This window comes from Electrophorus electricus, chromosome 3 (assembly GCF_013358815.1).
Source record: "Electrophorus electricus isolate fEleEle1 chromosome 3, fEleEle1.pri, whole genome shotgun sequence".
NCBI lineage: Eukaryota > Metazoa > Chordata > Actinopteri > Gymnotiformes > Gymnotidae > Electrophorus > Electrophorus electricus.
In genome coordinates, this window is record NC_049537.1 from 25,396,095 (window position 1) to 25,409,571 (window position 13,477).

The following is a 13,477-nucleotide window of genomic DNA, read 5'->3' on the forward strand; positions in this document are numbered from 1 at the left end:
TTCGCTCTTTACGTCCGCCCTCTCCTAAATCAGCTGTAACAGGTACTCAGATTAGGACTTCAGGACATGATTATAATTACACCTTACATAAAAGACTCGCTGCAGCCAATTATGTGTTTTCTAATTTCTAGGACAAAAAGTTCCTGGCCTTATAGATGTATGGCACCTGAACATAAAGTTAAAACCCTGTCATCAAAATGTCTTCCAAAAATTACATTTTCCTCTCCTTGGAGATATAAAGCTCATAAACAAAGTTGGACAATAGTTGAGATTACAAGCAATGAGCCATGGAGGATATTTATGGGCCAAACACACCAGATAAGCCTTCCTCACTTCAAAGCTGACAAAGCAATCTGAAATATGGCACTATTATTTACTACTAATGGGAAACTCCTCTTTGAGCTTATCAAGGTCAGTTGGTAGGGCTCCAGCACTTTCTTATTAAAACTTGGTGTAACAAAGGGATAAGCTCTGTCGCATTTCATCCTCAGATTTACAGCCTACAGCATAGGCCCTCTAAGCACAACTCCCAGAATCATCTGAGCAAATGAGATCCTCCTGAGGATGTCAGAGGAGCTCTGGATGTGAATTACTTGGTACAGTAGTTCAAAGTGCAAAACGATTTTATCAGTCTTTAATAAATAAATGAATGACTGAATTAATACCTAACCATAATCAAATCTAAAAATTGTAATTATGTTCATGAGTAGCTTACTCTGGCATTTTACAGAGTTCCCCATTTTCAGTTAAAGTGCTAACAATCAACTGACAACCCATACACCCATAGGCCTACATATATAATTAACATTTATTTTATTCACAAGTATTTGTCATTTTACTTTAATTTTTGTCCTAATGGTTTTCTGGTCACATTTTTCTTAATGTCCTCTCAAGACCGCATACATCCAATACCTTTATGCCTAAGAAGAAAAACAACCAACACAGAGAAAATTAAAATGGCCAATACTAAAGTTTTACCCTCAGATACTGCTAATCACAAACTTTACTCAGTAGTACTATTGTATTAAAAGTGCACACTATCTTTTCATTAAAAGACATATAGAAATACAACACTACATATTCCTCCTGTTACAATGACAATTTTACACACTGATACATTTCACACATTTGACAGGCCAAACATATCAAAGGGCAAAGGACACACATCATGGCAAAAATCTCTCAAAAATTAGAAATCAATGCTTATTACTGTACACTTATTACATTTTTTTTTAAAATAGCTCCAGGCACTGTAGCCTTTAACTCAGCTGTACAGTAGGCTAAGCAAATCTTTCTCTGGACCACTGTCATGCTAAATAGCAATCATGCACAAAACACTGAAACTACATTTAATATTTTCACTGTTTTCTGTGACTTAGTTACGGATGATGTATCTTTACCTATATTTATCTAGTCATTACAACCAAGAAACATTGAAAAATGCAACATTGGTTCTTAGTCATAAAATAATTGAGGTTTTTTATCCTTAAAAACAAAAATTAAAAGCATTTTTGATTGAATTAAAATGACTCTGAACTTTACCACCTTTTGAATGTGGTAAATATGTGTTTAATACAGCCAATTAGGATGTTGGGAACCTAAAACAAGATGTATTTAAAAATTTCACGGTCCAAGTAGAAAATGATCTTTCCCATATACCTACATTCGACCTCAACAGCCTCCTTCTATGCATATAAGCTATACCATAGAACCTGTAATATTGCAGGTATTAATATTAGTCGGTATTAGGGGTGGCACAGATCAACATGCCAAATCCATCGTACCAATCTATGTCACGTCTCTTAAGTTTTCATTAGCATGTTTTTAGCTGTCGATAGCTGTCGTTCAAACCCAAACCCACATAACCATCACTAACTAAGCCATTTTATTTATGCTTTAAAGTGTAGTTTAAAACAATACTACATCTTAGACCAAGTGCTGCTTTTTTCCAATGTACTGAAAATTATGGACAACCAGGTTGTAATGGTAATTGTTTTCTGTCCTTTTTTCCTCTGGTGATACTGGCATGTAATTGTGTAAATGGTCTTCCATAGGATATATGTTAGCATTCATTGCTATTATATTAGAACAGTGATTTTATCCTGGAATACATTCTAAAGGACAAATAATGTCCATTGTCAAGTGATTATTTTTTTACGAAAGTGCTTTGTAAGATGCCCATCTATAGAAGTAATACAATGCTTCAAATATGAGGCTTGACAAGCTCTAATAAAACAGTCTCTCTCTCTCTCTCTCTCTCTCCCTCTCCCTCTCCCTCTCCATACTCTATATCATACCACCAAGAGGACTTTTTTTTCTGGTTTTTTTTTTTTTTTTTTTTTTTTTTTTTATAAACAGATATCTTTGGACATGGTCTGGACCTTTACATTTCTAAAATATATTTTTCTTAATTATTACTACAGTTGTCAATATTTTCACAATTTCATATTATGTCAAGAGAGATTGATTGCCACAGTTGGGTTGAAAGTATCTGAGACAGTCGCAGATATAGAATAGCATTTAGCATGCATCTCAAAGCTCTGAACTCTAATTACAAAATTCCTTTGCCTGCACCAAAGAAGCCAATCTTGACTGTTCCAGACAAATGAGAAATCATTAGCAAGAATACATATTCAAGACCTTTGTTCATTTTCTGAACATTAAAGAAAAACATTAAAGTATACTTTTAGAATCTATTTTTAAAACCTCTAAGGGCTCACTAAAGACATCTCTAAGGGCAAGAATCAAAGAGTTTTTTTCTCAGTTCTTCCATTGTGCTCATTAACATAATAAGGGTCTTTCTATTCCTTTTTAGATGACTTACATCTATGAGAATGTATATGTTTTCCTTCACTGCTCCATAAGTAACATTTAGTGTACACAAACACACAATTGTATGACTTACTCTCTGTTGGGTTACGTTAGCTAAGTGTACAATTAGTTAAATTTAAATTTAGACAAATATAAAAAAGAAAGCAAGAACAACAAATAACCCCAAATTTCAAAAAAACACTCAACATGTAATCTAGCAGAGACAGTGGGTGAGGGGGACACCCTGTTAGCCATCTGTGAATACAAAGGAAAAACCTTAATGCTCATGCATGGGAAGACATTGCTGCCTAAACATACAACTATTTATATGGGCTTACTTTCAAATGATTTTGTAGATTGCCCTACAAATAACTGCACAGAATAAATTCATTGCTAAACAATGAAAATCTACACATTATAATCCCTGGTTCTTATTTAAACCCAAACATAAGCAGCATAACCATGTATTTAGTTTTTAAAACTTTTAAAACTTCAATTTCAATAAAAACTGAATAATTGAATTTTGCTGTTATTCAAGTAAGTCATCTCTTCAACATTGCCAACAAATTCTACAGATGCTGGGAACAAAAAGTGCACATTAAATTAAATTAAACAACAGAAATACAGACATTACACAATATATTCACATAACATAACCACAATTGAAATGTGAAGGCCAGAGTGTAGCTAGAGGGGTGTATCTAACACCTTATCCGATGAGTCCTCCTCCAACTCCTCCTCTGATTGGACAGTTTTGTGGTTGGGCTTCTTGGCATTGCTGGATGTGCTAAGGGAGCTCTGCTCACACTCATTACTCATCTTGCCTTTAGTAGTATCCTGTACAAACTCCTGGATTTCCACTGGAAGTCGCCGAAACTTGTCCTGGTATTCCTGGTCCAGCTCGCTTTGAAGCTGCAGATGCAACCAGAAAGAGATTTGATCTTAAGATAAAAACATCTCTCGTCTGGTCCTAATCTCCAATTTTAGTCTGATCCTAATCTGTCAATAGTTTGTCACCATGCACATGGGGGTTAACACTCAGAATAATGCATGCTGAATAGCTTTTAAACCCTCTAAAAAAAAATTGTAGCAAGTTAACTGCAGCATGAAGGAAAAAAACCACCAGAGGGTCACAGTGCTTTTATTGTTCAGCACTTTATGGTTTTGTGGCCAAACAGGAGTTTTGAGTGAGCCCCACAGCTGAGCTACACAGTATTGATAGGGCAAAGGAAATCAAATTGACTGAAATGCTAGTTGTCTCAATTAATTGCCTCTCTCAGTTCTCCTAATTCAGCACTGCAGAATATGTTTTTCTCCCAGGCATAGACTCCCCTAATGATTAAAGATGACGGAATTGTATTCATTCTGACCCAATAATTGCTTTAATGCTTATTTGACTAGTTAACTACCCTGCTCAGTCTTCTGGGAACATTGTAATTAAAGAAAAGCACCAAAGATGAATTGTGTCAAAGGCAATGACTGCGAAATACACTCAGTATTAATTTCTGACTGAGCTTCAGAATACTTCCGAACGCCTCGTGTATTTTAGCTTATGAAGCGTGACATACAGAAAATCCTTAACTTTGTTTCAGTTAACAGGGATTCTGCACCGCACATTGTATACGCCCTAGCATATGCCACCCCAAGACAGCTGCGGGAACTCCATGGGTCCCGTGCCAGTAAAGAGGTGGGAAGCGGCATGTGGTCTCTCCAAACAGGACCCTCTGATGCAGAGGTCACCTTGCAGGAATTCCTATTCTCACACAGCTGACAGTGACATGGCACAGCCAGATGGCTGAAGACGGAGGTGACACAGCCACTCGGTGCTAGGCGCGACCTACTTAGGGCAAGGACATCTGCTGCCCCCCTGCCAGCCCGGGCACAAAGACCCATGGATTAAAAGCGCCACCTCGCCTCAGTTGCCCACTCCTTAGCATGTGTGTGTGTGTGTGTGTGAGGTGTGTGCACGCACTGGGGGAAGAAACCTGAAGCATCCACAGGGGCACCTGACTGCAAATGATGGTAAGACGCGGTACCTGCGGGCAGAGCAGTCTATGGTAGGGCGCATGCATGCCAGGAAAGAGTGCGTATGCCACCTCTTTATCACCCGGGGGGTAGTGTGACAGCAGAGGTAATTAAAAGTCGAGGGGTAGGTGTAGGCAAAAGTGCTGTGGCTCTGTCGAAGGGTTTCGTGGGTCAAGGCAAGTTACAGTCAGCTATCAAGACTAACACCTAGTCTCAATCCATGCCTCCGCTCTCAGGCCTCTGCACCTACTACGATCATGACTGTGTTGGAAAGAGAGAATACCAGCGGATGTGTTTTTAGCTTATTTCATTTTTTAAATTTTGCAACCCTTAAAAAAATCAAACAAATACTGGTCATGGTTACAGGTTTCTTCCAGTTGCTTAAGTTTCAACAGATAACATGAAACTTTGTGATGATTCAGTGATAAGCTGCACAGTGATCAGGGTTACAGTAATGACTAGAGAATTATATCTGGGTAAACTGATTGTTGAAAGGGCATTTTCAGTTACAGAGGCGTAGCAATATTGATGCAGTAATGATATCTAGAGAGAACAGTACCCCTGTTTACTAATCAAAATTTGACTTTCAAAAAATTGACTTCTGATTGAATAAAACATTGGTACAGTTAATATCTAAAAATATCTAAAATGTATCCTATGATTTATATGGATAGCAGGACAGGTCTCATAATAACAAGCTGCTATCCTTTGTAAACATAAGGCTCTGATTTGATTGTAATGTAAAAAACATGTCTAGGCTGTACTGAAAAAAATGAACATATTATGGTTATTTATGATGGTTTCAGTAATCCAATCAGAATACAAAAGGAATCCAGGAATAGCAGAGTGTGTAGTGGACATGGGGGGGGGGGGGGGGCATCCCAGTTGTGCTATATGCCACTGCAGTGATCATAATTGAGGTCCTAGGCTTCAAAATACAAGCCACAGTACTTGCCTACTCTCCCTCATGAAAACAAAACAAAGAGAACTCACATGGAAGTTAAAGAACTCGAGGAGGGTCTACAGATCAAATACTGTGACAGGATACAGACGAAATACAATGATCAGCACAAATTACGCTCTGGAGTCTTCTAAACCTAGGTTAATAGCACTGGCATCTAGACCACATAATAAAAGAGTAACTTTCCCCGTTGCCAAAGAAACATCCAAAGTATAGCGTCATTTAGGGTGCAATAGAACCCTGACTGTTGATCCACTCAGAGCTGAAACAGAACATATCGGAAGAGCATATGGACGAATGAATCATCTGCTCTCTCAAAGCAGTGCAGAACAACCTCCCAGAGCATGAGCCAGTCAGCAAAACCAGTCACAAAGAACTGGGCAGAACCTGGCCCTGACATGATCCATGAGCCTTCATCTAGAAGTGGAGGACAACTGGAGGACAACACTAGAAGCCAACTCAAAGACAACTGCCCAGGAAACCATTCAGTGTGGTGTATACCAAAGAGATGCACCACTAGATCTTCACTGCTGTTCTGCATAAGCCTAAATTCTCTGTCTGCTCATCAATAAGAGTGGGTATGGGAACATATTCAGGAACAGAATTACAATCAGCCACTTTCTGAACATGGAAAACCTCATGCTGTACACCAAAACAGAAAGGAACACTGACTCACTGAACCCTCTGACCATTATCTACAGCAAGGGCATAAGAATTTTCACTTGGGCTGGAGTAGCATGGATGGCTGATAAAAAGTAAAAGTAATCCGATTAGAGAGAATTGAACTACCACAAGGCCTATAACAGACCTATAGCATCTACAAATACCTGGGGATTTTCCAATCACTTGGGAACCATGAAGAAGAAAAGCGATGGGCATCTATGTACCTCTACAGAGTAAAGCAGGCCCTCAAAAGTTAGTTGAATGGAAATAATATGATCAAAGCCATAAACACGGATAAACTGCCAATCATCAGATACCCTCCTCATAATACATGGGACACTCCACCCAAAAATCCAACATCTAAAAGGTGGTATGCCAACCTGAAGGATGCTAAATGAAAGCATACACAGAAACATAAGCAAGGAACATCAGTGAGTGGTGGAGAGCAATAATGCTGTGTGACCTCCAGATCCAGATAGATAAACAAGCAGTGCTGAACCAAGCAGACACCGTGATAGTAGATCAGATGCAGCAGTGATAATGGATGCAACAGTCCCAGTGATTGAAATATCAAACGGATTGGCTAAGAAAAGTTACCAGGGACTGAAAGAAGGAATAGACCCAAGTGAGGACCGTGGTAGAAGAGCCAAGTGTGAGGACAAATATATGACCACTGGAAGGGTGAGACAAATTTTGTTTTTATAAAAAATTACATACATTTCCCGACTCACCCTATATGTGTTAAAGTGTGTGTGTGTATATATATATATATATATATATATATATATATATATATATATATATATATATATATATATATATAAAACCCTTATCTGTGAATATATAATATTAATATATAATATTAAATAACAATATAATAAGGCCAATATATAAATTGTTTCAAAGTTTCAGTACAGTTGTCTTCCTTATCAAAGGAAACAAATGGTGAAAACTAAAAAAAAAAAAAATCTTGATCTATAAGATAAATAAGAACTAATATATATTATTGTTAGCTCTCAGCGTAGGTACTTGTTGGTACTTTTTAACCAGATGTGCCAATCTGTTTTACAATCTGCTGTCCAGAATAGACAGTTCACGTGGCTGCAATGTATTAGATTTAATTTCATTTTATGTACTCTCTAATTGACTCAAGTAGCTACTAAATGATTTTCTATTTCAAGTAACCAGATTCAAATTATTCCCTCATAAGTTTCTGTGATTTAAAGAAAAGGTTTAGAAATGAAGCATCTTGCTAGCTAACCAACGTATCCATGCAGTCATTATGTAAACACAGAACACACAGGCCACCTGCTCCATATTTACAGATAGCCCCAAGATGAGCCTAGGCATTGCCTGCAGAAACGAGGCCTCCAGCTGAATCAATGAGCATTGACAGTCTGATATATTTAGTAAAGATTAGATGATCTCTTGCTCAGTTTAACAAAAAACAACAGCACTTGATTCTCAGACTTGAAGTGATGAGGACAAAACTCTGTTGATCTTCATTTTTAGTTTTTGACAAGCCCCAATCCCTGCCTTTGTCATTTTATTGCTAAAAATACTGAGAAATGAGCAATAAAGAATGCGAACATTGAATCTTTTTTAATCCAGCAGTCTGCTTGTCATTAATCACATCAAGTGTGTTCTTTCCTCTTTCTATGATATGAAATCCTTTCAAACCACTAGCATAGTCCTAAAGTGTCGCCAGTGCTCACATTAGCACATCAAAAGTTATAGCTGCTGCAAATCAGGGTGCAATGCTATTATTCCAACAGTACCCACTAAACTGCAAGATACGTACAAAGAGCCAGCACTGAGTCAGTAGGGTGTTGCATTGTCTACAGGGTGAACCAATTTAACTGGCTCACCTCAAGTGATCTAGTGATGAAAGCGTGACACAGTCTAGTTTCCACTCCCTCTCGAGTAGAGGATGTTAAATATGTCTTCCCTCAAAAGACTTGTCATCTGTCAACTAACCAGACTCAGATCCAATTCCTCAGCTCTCTTAAAATACTTTGGGAGGCAGATGACCTTCTTCAACATCTGTCCTAATTCTAAGATACCTTCGAGTGAAGAGAGGCTCTTCTGGACTAGGTTGAAATGAAAATCAATTTACGGCTGTGTTTTGCCCTGATGCGCTCAGCTATCGCTATGTAAATAAGTTAAATGTGGAAGTGACGATATGGATGCGGAAATTTACTTCCATCCTCCTGCGCAAACAGACTTCTTTTCTCTTTTTGTTTCCTTGCACTAGGATTGTACTCCAATTTCAATAACCGCAACACCACCGTGGCAGACATGCTTATAGCTCCAGCTGTATTGATCTGGCACTGTTTGAGGATGTCCAAACATAGGGCTGGAACAACACACTGGAAAATCATGCAAGGTTTCTGGACATGCAAGTGGGAATATGCTGCAGATGAGCATGGCACCTCACTCTGGAGGCCTCTGTCCGGTCACCCTGCCTTTCAGATAAATACCTACTGTTTGAGCTGCAGCAGGAAATGCTCTCTACAAAAGCAATTGTCCCATCCCTCTCTTCCTCAGCAAGGGGACGAGAGCTGAGTATTTCATGATCTGCTCAGCTGCTGTGGGCGTGCCGAACGGTCCCTGCCGAACAGTCCCAGCCACAGGGGGGTTTGTTTGGGCTCCGCTGGTTTCAATCGAGTGACAATCGAGTGACATTGTTTGGCGTGAGGAGGTAGGCGTGCAGCGTGCATTATTAATGCCCGCCAACCAAGCGGGCCCCATACGAAACGGTCCGGACGAGTGCCCCGCGGACAGTCCACCGCTGAGGGCTTTGGCTGTGTGCACGGGGGGAGACATGTGGTCTGGACACCATGCAGAGCCTCCGCCAGACTCCCCTGCTCACGCCGTTCCTGGGAGCAGGACCAAATGTGACGGGCCTGGTCGAGGCACAAGCTGTTCTGTGCAGAGGCAGACCACTCCATCTGTCTTCTCTTCCTGCTGTCTAGCAATGAAAAGGCATGTTCCGCATGCCTGGGGCCTCTGCTGTTTAATAGTACCTCTCATCACTCTCTTGGCACTTACTTCTCCCCATCCTCCAACTCCCCTCTCCTCCTATCGCTGCATGTTCTTCGTAGACCATATCTCTTTCTTTCTCCACCTTGTCCATGTTGGATTGTGCCCTACTCAATATCAGTGTATTAGGCTTTGGCTGTGTACTGGGTTGAGTCACTCTGTATATCTGTGTGATTGTGCCTGAGTTGCACTACACAAATATTAGGCCACATGCATCTGGGGCTGTATCTGTGACTTGCTCTGCATTTGTCTCCTGGGCCTTAGTTGTACTTTGGCCTGTACATGTGTTAGGCTGTATCTAAGTGATGCTCTGTGATTATATATTGTTCTGTGTACTATATCCTGTATTGGACTGGCCTGTCTCTGTGTCCTGTGTTGTACCTTTTCTTGACTTTGTCCTTGGTGTTGTACTGTATCAGTTCTAATTATTTGTGTGCTGGACTGAATCTGTGTAGATTGGGTCTATGTTGAGCTGTATCAATGTGATTCACAGTATATATCTTATATGCTTTCAAATTATATAATTCAGTGTAGCTCAGTATGTATGTGTACTGGAACTATATCTGTTTAGAGCTAACTCTTTGTTGGGTTGTATATCGGAGCTGAGCTAGCTCTGTGTTACGTTGTATATCTGTGCTCAGCTAGCTCTATTTTGTGATGTGGCATGAGGCATCACCTTTTAGTGGCCAGGCCATTCAGAGGGGTGGAGTTAGGGGCTAGGATGAACATTGCCATAGAGACAGCATACAGTGCCTGTTTGTGAAGGTACAACCATTATCTGCCACTCTGGCTTGCATAATGGGACAAAATTCACCTCATTGCCCAAGAAAAGCCCACTGCACTGGGAGACTGTCACAAGGATAGCGCAGGGAGCTTTACACCAGGACAGTGTAGAATGACTCCCCATGCCTTTAAACCAAAAGTCTTCTTTTGCTTTTTTGAAAAAAATGGTACGGAAGTCTTGAACAGAAAAAAAAGATCCATTATTTAATTTAAAATACACAAAACCTGCAACATTTTGTAATTGATTTTGGTGAAACATCTGGACAATGCTGATTAGCAAAGACCGGGCTTAGTAATTCACTTTCTATCAAATTGTGATGACATAAGGAAAAATTATGTCAGCTGTCTGAAACGGCAATCAGAGACCTTTACCTAAACCCACAGAGCAGCTTCATTTGCCAGGAACACCACATGTGCCATGGTCTTATTTAATGAGGATCAAAATGTTCCACTCATCAGCATGTGGTCATTGGACTCTTCCCTCCATGCGCTTCTGAAAGTTGATGCTCATTAGACAGTGTGGCATGCAGTGGCTGCTTTTGATTGGAACGTTAGCAAGACACTGACACCTGCATGTGCACACACACCTAGGTGTGACGGCAGCCCTTGTCTGCTTCTGCCTTTGCCAATTGCAGCATAATGCCTGTACACTGGCACCAAAGGGATGGGGGCATGCCAGCACTGTTTCAGGTCACTTTCCAAGTGGTCTGAAAAAGATACCGAGAGGTGGATATTCGCTTGCAATCATGCCCTCTCTCCTTCCATCCCTTCCTTCTCTCTCCCACCCACCTGCTGTTCTTCATGATCTTTAAGCAAGAAGAGTCCAGAGACCTTCTTCAGCAGGTCTCCAAAGACCCAGGGATGGTTATAGCTGTCCATTAGTGGCTGCACTGAGGCGTGAAAATGGGTCAGGACTACTTCTCTCTCTCTAACTCTCTTTTTCTCACACACACACTTGGATATTAGCTTTGCCCTGGTTACTTTCACTCACTACTTATTCTGCCTGCTGATGTAGGGTTCAAACACAAATAAATAGCTGAATCTGTCTGACCTGCTTTTCAATAGGGGAGATATTTTTTCACACTGAGGTATTTGCTAAAGATATCAGGCTCTGCGTGTGCATGCTCACACGCGACCAGGGGACACAAGTTCTCACAATTCCAGCCATGGTACAAAGTGAATGAGGACAGGCACATGTAGCACACATCTGAACCACTTACTTGCATAACAAATAGTTGGTGAGAGATTCCTGGAAGTAATGAACAATGATAATCTCATTTTCTGAGGTCTTACCATGCAAACAACAGTGTCATCATGAAACCACATGTTTAGCAGGAAACATCTACCACAACCACATCTGGTGAGCAAGAATTGCAAGCTGCACAAAAAGAAAGTGAGTGGATGTTACCTCTGCTGTGATGCATTACGAGAGGAGTGATTCAGGGTGGCCAGCAAGTCAGCAGCAACTAGAACAAAAAACCTCCAGCCAATGCAGGCCCAATATAGATGTAAACAGCTGAAACTTGGACTGGCCCTGTCAAGACAACAGAGACTGACAAAAGGAACTTACAGCAGCAGCACGACCTCTGGTTCACAAAGTGCCAATCTCTGTGCTGTGGCCCCCTCTAGTGTTGACTGCAGGAGCTGACGTTCCTCAACTTACTAGCCACAGTATTTACCCACCGTGATTTATGTATGCCATGCATGAGTACAGAGTAAAGAACTAGCAGAAGACTCCCAATTACACTGCAAACTAAACAGAGCCTAACAAAACATGGGAATGGATTTTCTAAAGAGGGCAAAGGTACCCACAAACATTCCAGCAAGGTGGAAACAACTAACGTTTCACAAGCTAACCTGCAGCCTGTGAGACCAAGTAACTTAGTCATCAAGCCATTTCTGATATATATCCAGATATCGACACACTCACCTTGCTGAGATCAATCTGTCTGATTGCATATGGACTGTAGGCTGAAGGCTATTCAATAATATAAGTGAGGCCACAAGTCGATATTAAATAGGACAAATTACAGTATAAACAGTACAGTGTAAAAACTTGACCAAAGATGGACTTGTATCTTAAAAAATAAACACTGGACACTTAAGTATACTATTACAGGATATTATACAGCGCATGCATGGGACAACTGGTAATAACATGGCTTCAGCAGGAATGAAAAACAAATGCACTATGTTGCCAAGTGAGATTTACCATCTCCATAGATATTAGACGTCCTTTCTTGCAGAAGGCACTGAAAGGAATTTCCATTACATGTTATTACCCATGTTTCTCAAGGTGTGATTGGCAAGCATTATAGAGTGTGTTTCTAAAAGAGGCGTTGGCACTGCTGGGTTAACAATATGCTCATATGGGCTAAGCTGTTGTGAGTGGATTTACTTACAGCGTACATCATTAACTGTCATAAAGAAAGAACAAGTCCACTCTGCCTCTGAGCTTAGGAAGCAGTGCATAGGTGGACATGATTGCTTTCAGCCATACAGCTCTGATTTTTTCAATGCCAGGATTCCAGAAATGTGCTTACCTTCAATATCCTGCAAACTGTCCTCCTAGAATAACATTAAAAATGATGTGACACACACACTCACTGCCTCTGTGTGTGCTTCGGCAGACATGCAGAGTGTTGTCATGTGTTCAGTGTGACCAGGCTAAGCAGTGGCGCCGGATCGGTGTGTGTGCGGTGGGGCGTGCTCTCTCTCGTACCTTCGGTTTCTCGTCCACGATTTGCTGCCGTATGAGCTTGTGCATCTCCAGGAGCTTCTCGTGCCGTTTGCTTTGAGCATCTTCCAGCTTAAAAAGAAACACAACAAAAACAGAGTAGCTGACGAGATTCAGACACAGAGAGTCAGTGTTTTTGGCTCGGTCTTTAGCCAGCATGCCCCTACACATTCAGACAGTGGCGTGTCCAAGAATGGCACTAAACAGCCAAATTAAACCACTAGATGGGATTTCAAATGCATGTTCCATTTCTTTACTGTGTGTGTGTGTGTTTCTTACCCTTTTTATGTACTGTACAACCTCGTTCACATGTGACCTGTTGATCTCCAGCTTTTCTCTATAAGGCAAAAAGGAATAAAATTCAACGTATTAAATCTAGTATTGTTGAGAAGTTAACTTTTTTTAAGAGCAAAGCAAATAAAAACAAACATATACAGTATTTATTAAGCCTGTCA

The 13,477-nt window shown here is 40.5% G+C and overlaps 1 protein-coding gene across 2 annotated transcripts in view; it reads right to left on the bottom strand.

Annotated features, from left to right (window-relative positions):
• Positions 1-790: 790 nt before the first annotated feature.
• The window catches only part of LOC113589181 (1-phosphatidylinositol 4,5-bisphosphate phosphodiesterase beta-1), a 78,790-nt gene continuing 66,103 nt past the window's right edge, over positions 791-13,477 (bottom strand). Inside the window, exons 31-34 of one of the 2 annotated variants that reach the window (XM_027028832.2) lie at positions 13,302-13,359; positions 13,008-13,094; positions 3,520-3,723; positions 791-920 (exon numbers count right to left, since the gene is read on the bottom strand). In XM_027028832.2, the coding sequence (XP_026884633.1) occupies positions 915-920; positions 3,520-3,723; positions 13,008-13,094; positions 13,302-13,359 (355 nt within the window). In that variant the 3' untranslated portion in view covers positions 791-914. Of the gene's footprint in view, positions 3,724-13,007; positions 13,095-13,301; positions 13,360-13,477 lie in introns of both variants that reach the window. The other variant, XM_027028753.2, reaches the window with a different exon arrangement.